Source organism: Pteronotus mesoamericanus, unplaced genomic scaffold, assembly GCF_021234165.1.
Source record: "Pteronotus mesoamericanus isolate MK-2021 breed Mesoamerican mustached bat unplaced genomic scaffold, CSHL_Meso_final contig_101, whole genome shotgun sequence".
Classification (NCBI taxonomy): Eukaryota; Metazoa; Chordata; class Mammalia; order Chiroptera; family Mormoopidae; genus Pteronotus; species Pteronotus mesoamericanus.
Window position 1 is genome coordinate 6051625 of NW_026555001.1, and position 22840 is coordinate 6074464.

General features: G+C 38.5%; 1 protein-coding gene across 9 annotated transcripts in view; it reads left to right on the forward strand.

The window, feature by feature from the left end:
• SLC8A1 (solute carrier family 8 member A1) overlaps nt 1-7953 on the forward strand; it is a 311840-nt gene extending 303887 nt beyond the window's left edge. For all 9 annotated transcript variants that reach the window (XM_054567395.1, XM_054567404.1, XM_054567414.1 and 6 more), the window contains one exon: nt 4030-7953. In XM_054567395.1, the coding sequence (XP_054423370.1) occupies nt 4030-4406 (377 nt within the window). In that variant the 3' untranslated portion in view covers nt 4407-7953. The remainder of the gene's footprint in view (nt 1-4029) is intronic.
• The last annotated feature ends 14887 nt before the right edge of the window (nt 7954-22840 follow it).

Below are 22840 nucleotides of genomic sequence, written 5' to 3' on the forward strand. Positions count from 1 at the left end.
GTTCTATATACTAGATATTGAAACCAGAAGCCAAACAAATGAAGTGTCTTGCCCAGGAACATACAGACAGTTATAAAAACCAAGAGTCTCCTTGGCGAGGCTTCTCCCATTACTGTACCACCAAGCTCTGCACCCCGTCGTCCGACTCTTACGTTGTCCATCATCATAGACGCTGGGGGCATGCAGACATGCCTCCATCAGCGGACGGGCTTCAGCTACAGTCACTGTCAGTGCCGGTTCCCGAGCACAAATCACTTGAGAGTTGAACAGCTGGCCCTCAAAGTATGCCAAGAGTCAGACTAAGATAAATCATCTGGGGTGAAACCCTTGCTCTAGACAACACATAACTATGTCACCTGCCGGACTGTAAGAACTATCCTTTTCACCGAAGAGACGTTTAAAGCTACATCTACACGTAGCTATAAAGTTTGAGAAATTCGGGTGAAAAACAATTTCTGGAGGAAAGGGAAGTGTGTTGACCTACTGCTGCACACCAACCAGATGACTTGGTCAAGATTTTATAAATAGTGAACTCAAGACAGGTCTGCAGAGAACAACTATGTCCTGCTTCTGGGGTGTGTCGTTTACTTCCAGCCGCACTGCTTCCCAAACACATGTTTCTTGTTACTGATTTACCATCATGGGTACCAAGGAGGCAGGACTGTACGACTAACCTAAAGTTTGTTAAACTTCAATGTGGCAGTTAAAAGCAAAAATTCCTATTAGAAATCTGGCCTGAAATATACTTTGCAGGGATAGATCTACATATATATCCCCATGACTTGGTTTGTGCCAATCATATTGAAAATCTGATTTATGCATGTTTGTATTTAATGGGCCAAGTTCTGAATATGATTACAACCCCTCTGAGACCACAGCAGTAGTTAGTTCTTGGGTTTTACTTTGGGGACAGCACTTGAATGGCTTTTGCCTTGTTCAGCCATCAGCAGGTTATGGGCTTAGTATTCAGGATAGGGCTCTATGCACTAAGCAGCAAAGCATAGAAGGTACTTTGGGGAGATTTCCATCACACTTCATTTAGAAAACAGAGTTGTCTCCATTGGAGCTAAAGTTAATAGTTTGGATTTCTACAATTTTTTTTTTTAATATGGCTTTTGAACTGAAAACAGACAAAAGGCCTGATATATAACCCAGGTAAATAAAATCAATCAGACCGAAAGAGACCCAAAATATGTTTTATTTATGTGACAAGCTAGTGCTTTGACTACTAACTTTTAGGGCATCCAGAGAAAGACATTTGCAACCAGGAAAAGTATAGTTACAAGAATTCTCATTCGATGCTCACCATTAGCTACTGAAAAATGGCTTGATGGAGAGGGAATCCCTGCAGGCCTAGGTGTGTCCTCCGTTCCTGGCTAAATGACTGGTGTGGGTGTTCAGGGTCCTCAGACCCAGGAATCTTTGATTTTATACCTCATTCCCTTCTGGCATGGTGGCAGAGTGCCACCCCAGAAGCTAGTGTTTCTGTGTGGAGAGAGAACGCCCAGAAAGTCCAGTGTGCCATGCACCACATGCCTGGGCAAGAAAGTAGGTGTGTGTTGTGGCACAGTGCCAGGTCACCTGCCCCTGCAGCATTGGGGGGACCCCCCCACTAATGGCCCACCTGAGGTGGCCATCTGCTCACCACCAGCTGCCGTGGCCGCTGCATCAGCACAGGATGAACATCTCAGGTGCCCTCAGCAGCCGCTGAGCTGTGAGCTGCTGTCTCTCACCTAGGACTCTGTTCCTTTCCTTTCCTTGCTTAACTGCCTGTCCTTGAAAAAGAAAAGCAAAACAACTTCATTTTTTTTTTTTTTGAGGCTGCTGTGGCAGCTCCTAATAACTATTAATAATGACATGCAGGAGACCATTAAGATTAGTTTTGCTTGGCTTTTACTCACCAGCCTCTGTGACTGTCCAGGCTGGACTGCAGTGCAGGCTCTGAGAGCACAAAGCAGCACCCCCGCCCCCAGGAGAGTGGGTGAGCAAGCTGCCTACACTTTGCTCCCCCTGACAGAGAAAGAGCATTGTGTGAGAACCTGATTCAAAGTTCCTGAATGAAATGGACCCAGAAGAAAGGAAAACTTTAGCCTTCCTGGAGGGGCTGTATGGCATGGTAGAATAGGTTCTGACATCAAAGAGATTTGGCTTAAAAATCCTTGTCCTGTTGAGTGACACCCAGTCCGATGGTACTTCCCATCAATAGAATAATAACATCTACTCCATAAGGCTAAGAGGGTTGAATGAGACAATACACGTAACATGAATAGAGCACAGAGTAAGCAGTGTTTGCTTATTTATAAAATAGCAACTAAAACCTGTGTCCCACCACCGACAGAGGTCAGAGTCAGTGAGATGAGCTCTCAAGGCCTAACCAGTTCCCTTTCAGGGACAATGTGACGCTACAGGTTCAGTAGCCGCTCAGCAGCCTAAATAGCCTTCTCACTCATTGTAAAGCACAAGAATCTACAGGCTGATATAAACTGAGGTGCTCCATGCATCATCCCCATTGGAGATTTACCAAAGAAGGGTGGTGGCAACAGAATAGCCACCAAGGGGAGAAAGTAGTCCAGATATCATACAATTGCATGCATGCTCAGAGCACGCCAGGGGTCTCAAGAGGACCAGGGCACATGACACGTCACCTTGCAGTAACATCACACCCACCATGCCTGGCTTTGCAAATCTGAGTTCAATTTGAAAGTTATTAACATCTACTATGAAACTACCATGCATAGTATTTTTGCAAAGGTAGCTGAAAGGACTTTGATATCAGTAGGAGGCAATTGTATAGAAAAAAATTGAGCATCCTGCAAACTCTGCTTACATGGTACGAAAGGGAGCTATTTCAGATCCTGCCTCAACTTTTAGTAAACTGATCTAGCTGGCTTTATTTACATTATCTTTTCCAAACAACAAAGAGAACTCCTCTTACTTTGTACCATGAAACAAACATTTCACATATATTATCAGTTTAATAGCACTCTGAAGTATGTCACTAGCCCCTTTACAGATGAGGAAATTGAAGTTTAGGGAAGTTAAGGTAATCTGCCTGGGCCACACTTTCTATTGTGAAGGCAGGATTTGAGACAGGTGCTCTGAACTTGTGCTCTGCTTATTAAGGAGTACGAGTCACTCTTGTCCTACTCCCTGTATGTATCACAACTTTCCTGTCTTTAGAAAAAGATGCATTCAGGACTATTAGTGAAAGAACTTGGAAGATGGTCATTGGTACCCATAACCCAGCGAAAGGCAAGATGGCACAATGAACAAGCATTTTCCTTGAAGGCAGGTGAACCGAGTTCAAGCCCTGACATGCTTCTTCCTCACTGTGAGAAGTTGCACCCATTACTTCCCATCTCTAAGCCTAGCGTCCTCGCTATAAAGCTTCCTCCCCACATAGAATTATCACAATCGATGCAGTAGTACAGATGAGCCTGCTACCCTATTCATAAGGCCCTAGGCAAATGCCAGCTATTATTATAATTCAATTAGTTTCAGTGCCACTATTGAATTGGTCTTAAATCTTTGAAACTATCTCCTGACCCCTTAACTTTCTCATCTATAAACTAGATATGATGATACAGCATCTTTTAGTAATACCCTCCAGCAGCCGTTTTTAAACTTGAGTGACCTAGAATCTTTCAGCATGTTGTAAAGCCAGATCCCTAAGCCTTTTAATATTCCCTCTTAAGAAGAACCTCACAGATTCGGATGTAAATGGGCCATGAACACTGAAAAATGCTGTCCCATAAGTTCAATATTACAAAGAACTATGGTGTCTGTGCGTAAAGAACTTGACCACATCACTGGTAACACAGCCAGCACTGAGTCCTCAAGTCCTGAGATTTAGATCCTATTATTCTGACCACACCACTGGGACTCCCAAGAACATCACAGCCCTGTTGTGGTCACGAGGTTTCCACTGGGGGTTTGAATCTAGAGTACACAGCTGAAGCTTCCAGCACTCCACAGACATCTTTAAAAGGCTAATTTAAGTGCCATTGTCTTTTTGTTCTTCCTCCACAGACACATTTGCAAGCAAAGTGGCTGCTACCCAGGACCAGTATGCAGACGCGTCCATTGGTAACGTCACTGGCAGCAATGCGGTGAATGTCTTCCTGGGAATTGGTGTGGCCTGGTCCATCGCTGCCATCTACCACGCGGCCAATGGGGAACAGTTCAAAGTGTCCCCTGGCACGCTAGCTTTCTCTGTCACTCTCTTCACCATTTTTGCTTTCATCAATGTGGGGGTGCTGCTGTATCGGCGGAGGCCAGAAATCGGAGGTGAGCTGGGTGGGCCCCGGACTGCCAAGCTCCTCACATCCTGCCTCTTTGTGCTCCTGTGGCTCTTGTACATTTTCTTCTCCTCCCTGGAGGCCTACTGCCACATAAAAGGCTTCTAAAGGAACAATCAGATATAGTAAATTTATATATATATGCATATATATACATAAAAAATTATGTACAATGAACAGAGAAAACTGACATTTGTCATGTTCACTTACCTGCTGATGGAATCCAGCTTCAAGAGCATACTTACTAGGGCTGAAGTGAGAAACCATCACCTCCCATTCCCAGGGGCATCGTCACATTGAACAAGACATGGAGGCAGGGCCATCTCTGCAGCTCGGCCTAGAAGGGCTGTGTTCTCTCCAGGTTCATAAATCGTTAAGTCTTTGATTTGTTTTCTGTTCTGGCTTGTTTTTGATGGGGGTTGGGAGGTGGTTGATGTTTGCCTTTTATTTTGTTTTATTTTTGTTTTGTTCTGTTGGGAAGAGCGGGGTTTTTGCTTCTCTAGTGAGAGGTGATGACCAATCTAAATGCAGATGGATTTTCGGTAAATATTTAAGTCATTAAGATTACTCTCCTTCCCCCAAACACTTTTAAAAAGTTATTTTGGATTAAGAAAGGATATGGGCACAGAAGAAGAAAGAAGCATGTCTTCACTATGTTACTAAATCCAAGCTTATCTCTGGAACGTGAGCAGAGGTGAAGCTGTCTCCAAGAAGCAGCGTGGGAGCTGGAATGGAGCCAGGAAAATTGATGGTTCTAGATACCATCTGATATTTAAAGATATGATGCCTGGCACTCTTGTTCAACAGGTACAGGAATAACGTGCCTGGATTCCCAGGAACATGCAAAATCCTTCATTTCTTATCTCTTTAGCTCTGGATTGTGATCAGCAAGGCCCTTATTCTGGTGTTCCAGCCCAGCTAACTCCCCCCGCCCCCCCTCCCCTCCCCTCTCCTCCTGCCCACTAGTCCTCATGCAAACAGGAAGAATCACCCCATTGAAAAAGCATATCATCTTTTTCCATTTGCATCAATATGTGTCCCAGTCCCACGTTGCCGTTGCCTGGGATCATCTATTAGTTTTATTTTCACAAGCATCCATGGCTTGCACAATCCTGTTTCGGTCATGACTGAACATTTGCTCCTTCTTCATGTGCCTGTTTGGGAATGTTGTTGTGATACCTGTTACACAGTGCATGGAAGAAAACAAATAAAACAAAACAAAGCGTTATCTGTATATAGTAGAGTATAGCATATACTGTTCTCCCATTCAGCAATGTTAATTGGACATTGAAGACCTAAGTGAGTTTTCTTTTCACCTGAGTTGTAACTTTTGTGTTATTATTGAGTTCATGACTAGGGATAAAAGGAGAAAATGGCTTATTGTTCGTGGAGCTGCACATTTATTTCTAAGAAGCAATAACTGTCACATGGGAAGTTAAAGCTATTGAGAGGACAGCAGGCAAACTTCAAAGTAACTTACGGAAAATTAGCCATGTGGAACACACCAAAGGCCTCTAAAAATCACCTGTTGATTCAGGAAGGCCAAGGAGAAAGGTGTAGAGAAGTGGATGCATCAGACGTGCCTGGGCTTTGAGAGCCTCCATTTTCACAACACCCTGCCCCTAAAGTATTTATTTTCACATCTGCTCTGTCTGGCACAGATGGTAGATAGTGCTGGTTTGTTCATTTTATTTTTTTATGTAAAAGGCTATTTTGAGCCCTGTTTCTTCCACCATCCAGACCCCTCTGATTGTATCTGCAATCCCTGAGTAGGAAAGAAGCTAAGCTGACAATGGGTCTTTAAAAGTGAGTCTGAGTCTTCTCTATTTATGACTAAGGGATAAGCAATTAAATGAGATGAGTGCCTCCCGGGAGGATTGCACTGGGAGGTTTCTAACCTTGAAAAAGAAATGGCTCTTTCTATTTCAAAATACCAAAGAGCGTGGATAAACCCACATTCCAGAGTAGGGAGTCCGCTAATGAAGAAAATGGATGGACACTGGTCCCCTCTCAGAGACTATGTATAGATTCCCAGGCTGGAGACACCCCTAGCCCTCTGTATTGATTCAAAGATACTTAAGAAATAAAAACTCTTAGTTATTTTCTCTTCTTGCACTCATCAGTCCTGATCATTCATTATTTAATAAATATTTGGTGACTGGATGAATAATTAAATGCTAATTACCCACTCAATATGCCAGGTACCACGCTACCTCCTGGGGACTAAACCAGGAGTGAAACAGCCCAGACCCCTGCCCTCAGGGGGCTCACAGTTAATGTGATTGCTCTTGCCGTGAGTAAAAATCAGCCCAGCCACATGGAAACAGATTTATCTTGCAAGGAAAAACACAATTATGAAACTTTAAAAATAAACACACTGAATCTGTGCAAACACAATTGTTAAAATATCTAAGTTTTTTTTTTTTTAATTAAGAGACTATAAAGCATAGGCTAGAAATAGCATCCCAGGTGTCCTTGGCCAATATTGCAGGTAGGTACATCTCCTCATCTTAAACCAAGAAAAGGCGATACTGTTGGGATTCCATCTCACTGAGAAGGCCCAATGAATCCGTTTATACCTTGGTTTGACAATGATACTTTTCTGCGCCCCACCACTCTACAATCCTTCTTACATCCTGGAGACTTACTCCTAACCTGTCATGACCCCACACATTGGTGGCCTGACTCCTCTGGGGACATATTCTAGCTCCGCTTTTTGAAGACTTACTAAATGGAAAGCTAGCCTAGAAACACCAAGTAAATACTGTCAAGGGGTATGCATTTAAACTTTAGAAAGTTTTTGCACTCATTTTTAGCCATATATGAAATATCAGTGACCCCATACCAAATTGTTACAGAGGAGTTTTGAAAATTCTTGCCATTGGTCAATTTCAATTTCAAAGCTTTTGGGTTTGTTTGCTTTTTAAGTTTTTATGTGATAGGGAAAATATGATTCTGGTTGTTCAGGGTTTATTAATAATTATAGTTGTGTAAAATTATTTTATTTTGTTTGATTATTTTATTTTGTGTGTATTGTGCACAGCTTTAGGGGGAAATGCACTACTTGTGCTGTTCCTTATACATGGTACACATTATTGACACAGACAAATAAAGTTTCTAATGGTTTCTGACTTAATCACTAGTGATACAACATATTCTGTATGGAATGTTTTCTCTCTTCTCATTGTCATCTACTTCATTTTTTGTTTTCATGTTTTAAAGAAATAAAAACCCAAAAGATATTATTGTGCAATTGGTATCCTCATCCAAAAGAAAGAAAATAGCATTCAGCTCTTGCAAATGTCAACCCATTGATTATTCAGTGTTTCCTTTTTAATGTTCCAAGAGAGTCCAGTGTCAGAATATTACCTATCTAATAGTGTTGAGATAAATGTTGGGCATTTTTCCATTTTGTTAATCGTTTTCTTACATCATAGTTCCACTTTATCTACATCTATTCTGCATCTAAGAATATGAACCCCAAAACAGTTACACATCATGTCACTTTTTAGCATATCTATATTATAGCATAATATAGAGTATTACATCAAATCAATCCCAATACAATTGATCATCAGTAAAATTGTTGTCCTAGTTGTTTACTGTATACATGTAAATGATACTCTATTCACCTGACCATCTTTAAAACTCTTAGAATTCCTCATTATACTCATATATGGTCATGTGTGGAACACCTTCATATGTGAAGGAAATAAGGTATAATTTAAATATTTTCTTGAATCAACAACAAGTTTCCTGGGAACTAATCTTTGGTTTAACATAAAATGAGCAGCCAACGTTTACTTCTTTAAATGGCAAAAAGAGTAATTAAATGACCAGAGTAACCTTGACTGTTTAACAACCCTTCAGCAAAATGTCATGGCCCAATGATTCTCAACCTTTTATAAGCTAATTTTAATTCACTCAAAGATTCTAATTCAAGCCTGACACAAAGGAAGATTTTCTAGAGCTTTAGTTTCTGAGTTTAACAATACAAACAAACATACTAAGTTTTATTGCTTTTTAAAGAAAAATGATAAAATATGCCGTTTTAAGCAACCCTGAAGATATTCTGATAGGTGGCTGCCACCCACAATGAACATCCTTAATGCAGCACCTTTCCACCAGTGGCCTCTTTCCACCGGTGTTATTACTAGTAACAGCTCATGAGCCACACTGCCTTTCCACACAGGGCTTGATTCACTGTTGATTGCATAGCCCAGAGCCCCTGATCCTAAGCTGTCGAAATGAAGCGAGACTGACTTATTTGCTCTGAGAACATCTGAGAACTTTGTGGAAGCAACTAGAAAAATAACAAATTTCATCTGGCAGATAATAAAGCCCTCCATTCTCTAACGGTGACAAAATTTCACTTTCTCCAGAATGTAAACCAGCCCCTTTAAGATTTCAGTCAATGTTTCCTGACTCAAGATGTAGAGAATCTCTTTTGATTCTGGTTTTCTGTCTTCAATCTGGGGCCCTTACATCTGGAGCAAGTCTGAGGTATAGTTTCATAACTTCAAGAACATTTGACATTTCATGATTGACCATGTACATTATTGTATCTCACCCTGGCCTACAACTGGCATTTGGCTTTTGTTGCTGTAATCTCTTCACTGGGTCAAGACATTCTAGCTATTGGTAAAAAATAGCATTTCAGTCAATAAAGGAGTGCATTATATAGAAGAGACCGAAAAAATCCTATTTATCTTATGGAGAAAGAAAGGTGCTGTTATAAGTGGATTCATTGGCTTTCAGTCTAATCTACCTACAAACTTTTGGTAATAGATTGCATTTCTGCTCTTCGTTTTAAGCATTATGTCCTTATCACTTCTAGCCACATTCATTGTCTTCCACTCACCATATTTCAAGTATTGGGTGGTCCTGAGAGTATTTCATCGACAAGGATAACATAAGGGGAAGCGATTGTAAACTATATATTTCATTTTTGGTGCTTAATTAGGTCAGGATTAATCACCTCCCAAAGCAGACAATGCGTTATCTCTAGGAGGGGCAATGACGGTAACGTGGGTCGTTCAAGAGGGTGAGTGTGTCTCCTTTGCAGCCAACAGGAAACGGTGAGTATCTAGATTTCTGTGACTTGCCTCTGCCTGCCACAGTGTCAACAAAGATGCACTCAGAGGCTCTCTCGATTTTCAGGTATCAAAGGTCTTCTGACTCAGTCCCCTATGGGACATTCAAATTAGTAGTCATTGTATAAATTATTCATTTTACTTATTTATTTGTAGAGGAAAAAAAAGCATTACTTCATAACTTCAAAAAGAAACATGTCTTTTTTAGTTATAACTACGACCCACAGCTTTGCAGGAAGGCTTGCCCGCCCAGACATGCCTGGTCTGTCTGTCATCACTGCCGCACTTCACAGACAGACGCTTGACCTGCTCGTGTTCTTTAGAATCATGCAGTCCTAATTTTTTCAAAGGTCCAAAAACATGTCCCCTTGGGAATATTCAGTCTTAATCTTTCTTTTCCATGTTTTTAACTTTCGTAGTTTTTCCATGGCTACTTGGTATTTCATTATCCTTAGTAATGCTCACTCTCACTGCTCAGCAATGGAGAAAGGCTCATGGACATGTTTTTCTGAAAGTGAATTTGTCACAGGAAAGATTAAATATCATTTCACCTAGAAAAGAGTTGTTACATCAGTCATTATAACCTACAGCTACATGCTATAGCAGATTGTTGGTTTTATTCCTCTTTGGATCCCATTTTTCATGTTTCAGTGCCCATCTATCTAGCCTATTCTATCAGCATATGTGGGTATGGATCAAGGATAAGGATCCCACATACACCCCTAAAGGTGAAGTATGTAAACATAGAAAAACATTGTATATAGCTTCCATGCCTCCAAGAAATATGAATGGGTCAAATGCTTGTCTGTATACAAATGGTAGGAAACTTCACATTAATAATCAAACACACCGAAAGAGAAATTAGTTAACCTCAATGCTACTGAGTCAGTGTTGACAGTCAATGCAGAGCCCAGCACTCCTAACTGGTTGATGACAAAGACAGAGCTATCTAGCCAAATCCAAGAGTGTATTAGGGGGAGGGTAAAATTGATTTTCACCTCCTTTGTATTAGAAATTGTTTATTCACCTAGAAGGATTTGGCCCAGAGATTTTCAAAGACCTTTTTCTTACATTGCCAAATTGAAACAAACCACTTTTAATTCACAGAACTTGTTTTTCCATTTTTTAATTTTTTTATTAATTTTTTTCAATTACAGTTTACATTTAATAATCTTTTGTATTAGTTTCAGGTGTACAGCATAGTGGTTAGACAATCATATACTTTACAAAGTGTTCCCTCTGATATCTCCAGTACCCAACTGGCACCACACACAGTAATAATGTAATATTATTATTAAAATATTATTTTATTAGACCCCTTGAAGCCACATGGTAGGACAATAGATAAATTCTCTAAGGAGACTTTTCCTAAAAATGATTTTAAGTTTGTAATAAACCTTAGTCTAACGTGAATCTCCCAATCTTTCTAAGTGGAAGGAATAATTCTATGAAATAACCAAACACATAAACACTTTTTAAAATATTTCACCTGAAATAACTAAATTGCATAAATATTTAAAAGTGATGTGACCAATGCATCTAGTTTTGAGAAAAATTAATTTTTCTATAGGTACCTTCCTACCTTCTTTCATTCATCTTAACATTAAATTTTGAAAAATACTTTAAGGAAGAAATAAAAGATTTTACATTCTCATAATGCTCACATAATTGAATAATATTGCTAAAATAAAAATTTGGGTGAGAATTATTTATGTGATTGTCAAAAACATTTTAAAATGAGAGAAGTAACAAGAAGAAAATGCGTCAATATTTCATCACAGACTACCCTTGTCTGGGATATTTGAAACTCATTACCCTTAAGGAAGAGGATTACCATTTTCTAGCAACAACAGTACAACTGAAACTTGTATTGTCAGTTTTTTATGAGAAAAATCAAAGCTGGGCATACATAACTTTTGGCTTTGGAAACCAAAAAAAATGAAAAATGAAACTTTTGGCACACTTTTCCATATTACTGAGTTATTTTGTGGAATATACTGGATCTCATGACAATGCCTTCAATAATTCACTCTTTTTTTTAAGCCATGAAGTTTCTGATTTTCATAACCTAATACCTTGACAATTTCATTTATAAATGGTTGATTCCATTTTGATGTTTATAATTTAAAACTTCTTTTATTATTTAAAATAATCAATACATCAGATGGGATATTGAGTCTAACACAATTAAACAATAAAGCCCAGACAGACCTACCAGGAGTTAAAAGGCTTCTGAAACACTGGCCTTTTCATGCACACAAGTAGAACTGTTGTCTTCTATTTTCTTTCTACAAAAAAATTGGCTATTTCAAATAGTATAAAAACAAACAAAAAATAAATTTGAAATGCTATTTGAAAACTATTTCTATGAGAATCAGACACAGTCTCAGCATTAAATCTCCTCTATCCCATTGTCCCCTAGAGCATAGAGATGCATACATAATACAAAAATAGATGATGCATGTCAAATGACTTGAATTGCATTTTTGGATGTCTAGGATTGTCCTAAAAGCCCATGTCGTGTTAGCATTCCTTTTTATCAGATCCCCTTTTTTAAATGGAAAAAGGGGGAGAGATAGGGAAGAAAGCACATTCCTGATTTTTGTTTTTCTTTTTAGCTAAAGATGCAACTCAAAGTTGGAAATTACTTAAAATATTGTTAATTATATGTATTTTTTCTAAAAATTTAAGTAGATTTTTTTTAAAGTAGTTCATTTTCTTTCCTTCATTTAGCAAGGTTTTCTGATAAAAAGTTTTTAGGATCAATTAGGGGCCCTTTTTGATTTTTCCAATTACCCTCTCTGCCTTTTTGAAGGTAAAAAAATATCCTCATCAAGGTCAAATTGTGGGGGATTAAAAGGCTGAGATTTTGTATTTTCAGTGGCAGGCTTCCATACAGCAGCTGACATTATCTAGAAATGTATTTTGGCACATTGGGAGAAAAGGAATGGGAGTCCCACCCAGTTCTGCCAAAATACCTAATTGTCTACCACCGTGTAGCTCCTCCACTACCTGTAGTTCAGCTTAGATACTTTCAACTGAACCACTTCAACTTTCATGGTTATCTTGTCCCTAGTGGTTTCCTGTTAAGATCTTACAAACAAGCAAACTAGCCCTTTCAACCATTTGGTACATGGGATTCCTTCAAGGGGAAGGATGAGGAATGGGAACAGAAGGGGGCATAATGTTGATGCCAAGTCATCGAAGCGTATTTAACCAACTGCCTCATTATGTATTGGACTCCATTTGGGGCACTTACTACTGGAAAAACTGGAAAGACTTCACTTTACTGCAATTTCATCAAAATTGTTGTGGTATTGGATCTAAGCAAAGGATGACATCATGGAAACACAATTTTTAACAGCTACAATTATGATTGTTATAATTTGCAAGAAAATATTTCTTTGATATTTCGGTCTAAAACTCAGAACAACAGGTTTTTGCTGCCATCAGTCATCCTATAGGAAAACTGACACTGAATTTTCTTTGAGACGGACCATGCTTATAGTTAATGTGTGGATAAGACTTAAAATATTCTTGATATTCTCAGTTTGTTCTCACAAATTCTGCATAGATTTACTTTTTATAAAAATTAGTCTCTTCCTCATCAAGTGGGCTGGGAATTTTCCCAATAACTGGTTTCACATTGTTGAGATGTGAGTCTAGCAGCCACCAAAGCTATGAGCAGTAGATTGCATCAGCAACTCTGCTCTCTGTGTCCCCTTTTCCTACTTGTGACCCTTAATCCCTGCGTACATCCTTCAGAAGCAGCAGCAGATGGTGAAAGTGAAAAGGAAAAGAGTTGCCCTCCTTTTCAAGATGGACTAGACCTGCTCACCTTTAAAATTTTGTTTAAATTTTTAGACTTTAAATGCAAACCAGAGATGCTTTTAAATGCCAAAGTGAAGCAAGAATTGCATTTTTGGAAGCTAGAAGGAAAATGTATGTTAATTATTGAGACATGGGATTCAGTAATATCAGTGCTCAACCGCTGTCCTCCTACCATTCCATTCACATGTTATCCAGAAGCAAACTAGCCATCAGGCAGGGGAGACAGATCCTGATTCATTCAATTACAGCATAAGGTCAAGAACTAGGCAAAGTAGATGGGGCCAACCCTAGTCCTTGAGCCAGACCACCACCCTTGCTCACTTGCCTGATGGATATGGTCTGAGAACATTAGAACAATTCCAGAAGTAATTTTTTTTACTGGATGTGAATATTACCTACAGCAATTCCTGTTGGCTCTGAGCCAGGCTATTTTGTTTAATTCAAACCTTTGCAAACAGTCCTGCAGCTCAATATAATGCTTATTGCCTGCATGGGGAATGAACTGTCTTTTCAAATGGGTTGTCATGGAACCAATTTTTTAAAACACTGAGGAAACAGCATACCCAGGTGGATTGGATCTACCAGTGAGGAGTCTAAACTTGGATTTTTTTCCTTCCTAGCCAATACTCTGACCCTCCAACCCTAAAAGTGATTTCATTAATAAAATGAAAATAATTGCTTTATCGCTGTTTAGAATTAATTCACACCTCTTCAGAGCTTGGTTTCCACTAACCAAAATGAGATCCATGGGTAGTATTGGTATGACTTTATCCTGATTTGTTGTGCAAAGAAACCAGGATTGGTTTGGGTCTCTTCAAAGCACCAGACAAGATATTTCCTAACATTTGGAAACAATGACAAGCGTTCAGCACAGGCCCCTGGATTTTAGAGGGACAGGCTTCTGACAGGATCTCCTGAGATTCTTCTCTTCCTTGTAAGTGCTTACCTGTCCTCGTTCCCAGTGGAATACTCCTCATTCTGAGGAGGGCACTGACAAAGCTCCCGGCTCTGCCTTTTATTCCCTAATTCTCCCAGGAGAAGCAGCCATTCCAAGGCTTGTCATATCAAAAAAAAAAAAAAAAGAAAAGAAAAAAAAGACAGATGTCCCATTGGTCCACCCAGAAGCATTGTACAAAAACACAGACTGTTCTGATTGTCTCCCTATTAACAATACACTCATCAAATGGCTTTCTTTTTTTAAAGTGACTATAACCCAGGAAAAAGATTTGAGGAAATATCTTCAACTATTCATGAAAAGTCAGAAATTGCTTTGATGCCAGGATCTTAAAAGCCACTTTACCTTCCAGCCCAGTCTCCACAAATCCATGAGGGTTGAAAGATTCCAAAAATGTTTGGACAGTGCTCATCAATTAAAATTCAGATCTGGATACTGGCGCTAGATAAATATCAACTGGAAAATTAACCTGAGGAAAAAGAATCTGAAAGAAGTTAAACCAAAGGACTGAAAATTAGTCAATTTAGCAAGTCTGCTTCCCATCATTGACTCACTTTATATTCAATTAAAGTTTTTTAAAAACATCTACACAGTCAAGGCAGTGTAGTAATTTTTAAATCAAACGTCAGAGTTTATTATATTTTTTCAATCACCCAATTTCGTAAACCTCAAGCACTGATTTTGTGCAGAGTATTAAACTAGGTACCCTAAGATGGTGTGAAGAGTTCAAAGTAAAAGTAATTTCAAGACAACTAACTCTAGCCCTGATTTAGGAAGCGTCCAGTTATGACACTCTAATTAAATTAACCTCCTATTTTTTTGGCCTAGCAACATTTTACCAATTTGAGACTGCTTAATGGAGACATTCTTATACCTATCAAGTAACTTTTTTTTAATAGAAATAGAAATACTAATTTTCTGAACTTCACATTTCACCTTTCACCAGTGAGATAAATAGATCTTGACTTAACTAACACACCTAGAGTCTACAACAAGCCAAAGACTGTGTGAGGTTGATATACAGTCTTTTATTTAACATTTCATATTGGTAAAAACTTGTTCCAATGATCATTTGCCTCTCCATTACTGAAGTGTTTTTTCTGTTGGGTGTTAATATTAATTCATCACTGGATTTTCTTAATTCTTCCTGTTGCTCCTTTGACTTTGAGGCATCTGGCTGTATGTTATTGAGTTACAATCCCAGCTGTCACATTTTAATGGCCAAATGGAGGAGAAGGCCTCAGTCCCAGCGTCCAAGTATACAATGTTCTCTTCGTTTTAACATCAAAGAGTCACCAGGGAGGAGACCCAAGTCTCTCCTCTTTTGAAAAATCAGTACTGAATTACTTCAGAGAGTTATGAATCCTCAGCTCTCTCTGGACTTGAATTCCCTCGTCATTAAATGGAGGGACTTCACCTTTGCCCTGGTATTCCAGGATACAGCAATCCCTGCATGATTCCCGGTTCCCTGTTACCATCCACTGGGTGTGAGTTGAAGGCGCCTTATGTTGTGAACTAATCATTCCTCATTATACTTAATTACCAGTGCAATGAAACCACACTAAGTCTGACAGGAATTTAAAGATTTATTTTGAAATAATTCTTTTGGGTGCTGCTGGAAAAAAATTCCCTTCTCTAAGAGGAATTAAAAAGTTTCTCCCTTTGGGGGATGCCTACAATAGACAATTTAACAGGCTTGGGATGGCTTCCACCATCAGTGACCTTTGTAAAGGTAAACCCACTCTTCTTCTAAATGTAAACTTTAAGTTTACACGGTGTCCCATGATAATTCCACTTTTATGTTTCATTCTTTGTACTTAATGACAGCCTTTTAGGAGAAAGAGACAGCAATTATTTTATACTAAAGTGTGTGAATACGAAGAGGATATGCATTGACTGGGCAGAAAGCTATTAAAAGATACAAGCATTCTAAAGGAAGGTGGAAAGATAATTGCATTTATACAGATTCAACTGTCTTTTAAATACCTCCCCGTTATGGAGAAAACGACTACTACTCAAAAAGGTTTTACAAAAAGGCTTAACTGCCACCCCTGGCAATCATCTGGTTTGCCACAAACCAAATGCCCCTGTAGCAATCTGAAATTGCTCACAGTTGGAGAAAATATACCAGGAGGATGTAGATGTTTCCATGGCAAAAAGAAAAAAAAAGTAAAAGCAACCATGGTGAACTCTGCTCGTATAAACAAAAACTGTTTTATTGGGACAAATGTAAGCTCTCTCTTGAAGGAATCCCAGTTAGAATGTCATCGAAAATGGTAAAAAACCATTTCCACATCATAATGATAATACATTCCAGTTTTATGAGCACTGAGGCACAAAGCCAAATTTGTCAGGGGGAAAGGTAAACAAAAATTTCCAGCATTGCAACAAATAAAGTGATCTTGTGAGCCTGACTCTTGAGAAAGAAAATTAAAATAGATAATATTTTTGTTAAAACTATCATACCTATGACTTCCACCTAGTGATTAAATTATTTGCCCTTCTATCAGTATAAGTCTTTATATAGAGCTGCTATTCACTTGCAATCGGCACCATGTTTGTATATTTCAGTTAAGTTGCTCCTGTTGAATTTGACCACCATTTCACATTTAATTAGAAAATCCTAAACTGGAAAGATAAGTTTTCCTATCCTCCTTTTTTTTAAAAAGACAAATCTACTCCATAAGCCTTCTATGGAGATGACTGCCTTAAGCCATCCTGCCAGCTCTGTCAATCTGCCAGGTACTTGGTGTCAGGCAGAGAACTGGTGAGTAGGTTGAGCCTTCCTTCAGCACAGGCAGCTGCTCATCCACACAAACTCATCTCCCTTTTCCCTCAACTCCTTCTGCCAGTCCAGCCTCCTGAACTGACCCAGGTCCACCTATCAATCAAAAAAACAGCAATCTCTAACGGTGTGTGCTGACAGCTTCTTCAGCCTAATTCCTCATCAGCTGAATTCCATGAATTGACCCTTGATTTCTTGTCTTCTACACTTCTGTGGAGATTCCTGAATTTGATATACTTTAAAAATGATTTTTACTAGAAAAATGTCAACAAACATTGGTATTGAGTGAAGAAACTGAACAGATACAGCTGTTATCATATATTGATTATCCTGAGGAAATAAGAAGACTGTCAGCCTCAGTGGCAAGAGAGAAATTTAACGTCATTATTAACATAATATTCTGAAGAGCGGCTGTAGAGTCTTCCACCCTTAGCCTTTTAGGGACTCAAATGTATGATACAGAAAAATCATGTTCCCTTCAGAGGAAGGTTATGGTTTAGCACACGAGTTGGAGTCATATTTCACAGGTTTGCTGCACACTCTGATGTGATGCTTAAACTTTGGAATCTCTAGGCTCCCTATAATTAAACTAGCACAAACCGAATATGCCCCCTACCTACATTATAAGAACATCCGGGGGGGAAAAGTCTAATATTGGCTTTCACCTTCTACATGAAAAAGTTCTGTACTGGTAGCTCAGTTAAGGTGATGTGGGTGCTGTCATGTGTTTTAGAATGAGCTATGACAGTGATTCCTAATGCATGGTCCCTGGCAAAGCGGCATCAGCAACAACTTTGAAATTTGTTAATATGTAAATTCTCTGGTTCCACCTGAGACCACAGCCCAGACCCATGAATCGGAAATTCTGGGAGTAGGTCCAGCAATGTGGGTTTTAACAAACCTTTCTGATGATTCTGGTGTGTGTTCAGGTTCTGCTAAACTACTGAACTACTAAACAGTGCTCCAAAGTGCTCAGGAAGATCTAATATCACCCACTGTTTAACTCTGCTTCCTCACAGGAAAAAGCTTAAATGGAAGCTTCCATCTAGGCCAAACACATATTTTTTCATCCTCACTGGAGGACATGTTTATTGATTTTAGAGAGAGGGGAGGGAAGGCAGAGAGAGAAAAGGAGAGAAACATCGAAGTGAGAGAAACATCAATCAGTTGCTTCTGGTACATGCCCCAACAAGGGGGCAAGAGGGAACTAAAGTCAAAATCTAGGCATATACCTTGACTGGGAGTCAAAACACAACCTTTCAGTTTATGGGACAGCGCTCCGACCAACTGAACCACACTGTCCAGAGCCCCAGTTCTTTTTGATAAATGGACAGAAATGTCCACCATTTGGACTTAACAATATAATTGGGAGGAAAATTAATTCTTACAAATACTGGATAACTGAGCTTCAGGCAGGTTCTCCAGTCAGAGAGATTTCTAATCAGCTTTTCTAGTTCTGTTTAAAAACCAACAACTAATCTGCTTTGCCTGACTGTCCAGGGCCTGAGCACTGACCTTTGACACCTTCCTCTTCATTGGTTTGCTCTGGCCCATTTGCCTTAATGATAGACCATCATGTAACACTACTGAAGTCTATTTAATGACACTAGTTTGAAGAGATATGGACTGACTGAGCCAAAATGAGTACTGGCTGTGAGTGACTTTTGGTTCTAGAAGATAGTTGCAAAAGCTCGCATGGCTTGTAAAATCTGGACACCACATCAGTCCCAAGGCCACTGGGGGTCCTTCCTAGGTTTGTCTGAATTGGTGCAGAACCAGAGCACAGAATCAGCAAGTGACTTTACTTATAAAAATAGCTTAGAAAAGGGAATTTAAGATTGTGAGTTGTGTGTGTGTGTGCATGCTTCCTTAAATCTAACCTGAAAATATTGCATTAACAGGTACTTCAAATATCCATATATATTTTGATGCTTCCCAATTCAAAGTATGCAAAAAGAGGCCTAAAATGGAAGCTCAGCAATGATATTCTGGAGACAAATGCTAAAACTATCTTCCACATCTCCCTTAGAAGGCGCCAAACTCGTTAGATATTTTGGAATGACTGGTCTTTTTCAGGAATTACTGAAAAAGAATAACCATTGTATCACAATGTGTTCTGTCTGCTCCTCTAGAGTCTGTGTTCCTCTCCTGTTGCTGGTCAAAGTTTGAGCATTTGGGTGTCCATTTCCTGTCTCTGAGAACATTTTCTCATTGGCTCTTTCCCCGTTGTCCAATTTTTCTCTCACACACCTGATCACCAAATAGCTCCAGCAACAGCTCAGTCCCTGCTTCCTCTGTCTCCACCATGTGCCCATCTCCATTTGCATATTCTTTTACTGAGTGGTAAAAGCCTTCCCAAGAAAACACTTCATAGAATGATCACCAATATCAAGGTGCTTTGGTGACCGGAATTGTACCTTTGCAGGATAAGCGGCTGGATCAGGCTGACTGGGATTCACTCAGATCCAGAACCTTGACCCCTTCCAGACCTCTATGGTCCACGGTGGATTTTTTTTTTAACACTCTTAAGCCCAAAGCAAAGTTACAGTGGTGGCTTGCTATTTTTTTTTTTTTTTCACAATCCATGGTTTGCATTTTTGCCTCAAATCTTCAAATCTTGAAATAAAACTGCATTTAAAATTTCTCTCAGAAAGCTTAGAAAATAAAGTTAAATGTTCTAAAGGCCCTTACTTATGTGGTACATTAAAAAGACCTTGATATTAGAATGGTAATTGTTTTTGATCTCCTGACAGCTTTGCCTTTCTGTACCATTCATGGTGATGTTCATAGGTCAGTGGTGCAATTCAACACTAATAAGCCATAATAATAATAGTTGGCACAACTGTTAATACAACGGGGACTTCCCTGGATTTCATCTGTTAATTTTTATAGACAGGACGAAACTCACACAGAGGAGACATTTGTAGCTTCCTAGACAAGGGCAACAGCAGGAACTAGCATACTGTACATACTGTATTTCTGCACAAAACCTGCTCTGCGCTACTGGGAATGTTCTGTCAGAGAAGGTGAGAAGGAAGAATCCAAGTAGAAATCACACTTGGAACTTCTCTCTCCCCTTTGATGGTTATGATGGTGATGATGGTGATCTGTTCCCACTGAATAAACTTGGTGCATACTTTGCATAGTAAACTGAACTCATTCTGAGCCAGTGCAACAGGCAATTCATAAAGAAAGGGTGGCAGGTCTCTGTGCCAGAATCTACTCCTTCCTAAGAGATGATCATGAATTCCCTGCGCAGGACACACATACAGCCTGCTCACATCTGTGTGCACTGTTTAAAGGACCCATCACAAATAACCTTAGAGACAGAGACAGGGACATTGGAAAGGAGAGAGGCCAAAATGGAGGGAAGGAGATGGGACCTCGAAGAATGAAGTAAGCAATTCTAAGGTTCCTCTAGTTGATGGTCACACATCTAGAGCTACTTTATAAATAACTTCACTGCACTTTGAAATTCCTGAGTAGTAGTGTATCAGTAATACATTTGGGTACTTAACTGAATTTTTCAGTTTTTATCCTCTCACGCCAATGAATGTAATCACTAAGACTTGCCATTTTGAGTATACACACACACAACCACACACATATATATAAAGGCGTATGTATCATATATGACTTGTTTTGTGGGAAACACATATAAAATAATCAAAAAGATTCCAGTGGATCCTTTCAGTGTGTTTCAGTGATAACATTTTGTGGGGTATAAAAGGTATTCGTATCCTCTTTGCTGACCATATTGTTAAAATTATGACCTTAAGCAACACTGTTAGAAATGCCTGTGTAAAGTATCTTCGCTAGCGTTAGTGAATCAGTACACTTTGACTGTAACTTTCAAAAAGAATGTGTGCTAAACTTAACTATTTTTATATCTGTGGTGTTTTCCTATTAACCTATACAAGTGAACAAGTGACCATATGATTGATTTCACCAAAAAGGAAAATGGCCTACATGAAATGTTAGAAGTGGAGGAAGTTATTTATAAAGTCTTCTGCCAAAGACATTTGTTTAATGATCTGTAAAATGTAGATTAACTTCTTTTACTATGAATGTGATTATAAGAAATGCTCACTCTATCATCCTCTATCTTTTTAAAATTCAGTATTTTGTATTTCTAAGGACCAAGGGAAATATTTTTTAAGCCAATGTAATACACAGACACCTTGGAAATGAGAGGTACAATGACTTGGGTCAACTTCATAATGTTAAATTAGAATTCCAATATCCAATGGTAAATTTACCTGTCTTTCCTATAATTCTTATACTGCAGTAAATTACATTTGGGAATTTCAACTTATCTTTTCAAATTAAAGGCACCAACATTACTGACAGATCTTGTCTAACATGGAAGACATTAAAACGTTCTTTTTCAAGTACCCTGAGTGGATGGAAATTACCATCAAGTAATTTTCCCACCTAACCATCTCATATAAGTTAGCTCAGAGGTCTAACAATGTTGCATGGGAGGTTATCATACTACGTACACCAAGGACATTTAAATTGTGCAGTTAGCAAGACCTAGCCATTTAAAAAATATATTCAAATATTCTGTATATAAAATTTTTGATTTCTATAGTTTTGTTCAAACACTATCTTTTACAATAATTAGATTTTATTTCAATTTTTAAAATAATCTGTTATAAATTAGATGTTGCATTATTGACTATGTGATTCAATGTACACTCAGCCATATTCCTGTGGGGAAACATCAATCTTACTGACTTTCTTGGCATGAGCCAGATATTCATAGTTTCTTTACAGACTCCAAGTATGAAACCAAACAAACCCACCAAAATTAAATGCTAGTGAAGAAATGAGAAGCCTATTGTATAAAATGTATTTTTAAAATCTTAAGATAATGTGATTTACACTGCCTGTTAATCTAGTCTGTTTGTGAAATAACAACAGCATAATATTTGTTAAGACTCTGAAACACCAAATATTTGTGATGTTTGTATAGCACCCAAGTTGTTATAATACGTGATTTCAAATGGTAAGAATCTTTGTTGTAATCATGTGAGCCCACAGAAGAATAAATTCCTGCTGTTATGTACAACCAGCTCTCAGAATTCAGATTTCCTGCAGCTGCTGTATCACCAATAAATGAGAATTACTTGTGAAAAACAATTTTTAAAGAATTGAGTTTATGATCACTGTGCATTTTCCTAATGAATGAATTCTGAGAGTTCTATTTTTTACCAGAAATGCTCTCTTTCAGTCAGTAAATACAACTGCTGATTTCAACCACACTATCATTTCAGTGGTTTCTATATTCTTGATCTCACTACCAAAATCTGGAAGCTTACTGCAAGATGTGTCCTAACAAATGTACAATAAACAACTTTTCTTGCATGCTGCCTGAGATATGTTGTAATTTGAAATGTCTTATCAAAAAATATATATATTTCACAACCCAAAATTGAACTGACAATAATTATCATGCATATAGTCAATGGTATGTTAATATCAAAATCAGAAGCATTGTCTGTCCTACATGTATGTTATATGTGATGTTTAACTTGTTAAACTGTAATCCATGAAATGTTCATTGCTTGAACTAGTCAGTTCTGTACAAATCATTGTCTTAACTGTTTTCCTAATCTTACCATATTTCCTAACACTTAAATATAAATGTTTGTATATTAGTCACTCAATTTTTTATCAGTTTTTATGTATCTTCAGTGCGATTCCATTAACTAACCCAAAGGAGAATCAAAGCTATCCCCTGTCATATTCCAGTTCAGGCTCAGGGACATTTTAGTTACAGCAAAAATTCATTCATTCATTCAAATAAATATTGATTAAGCATCTACTGTTAATCAAATATTGGGAGAACCAGAGTAATCACAAACCTATAGCT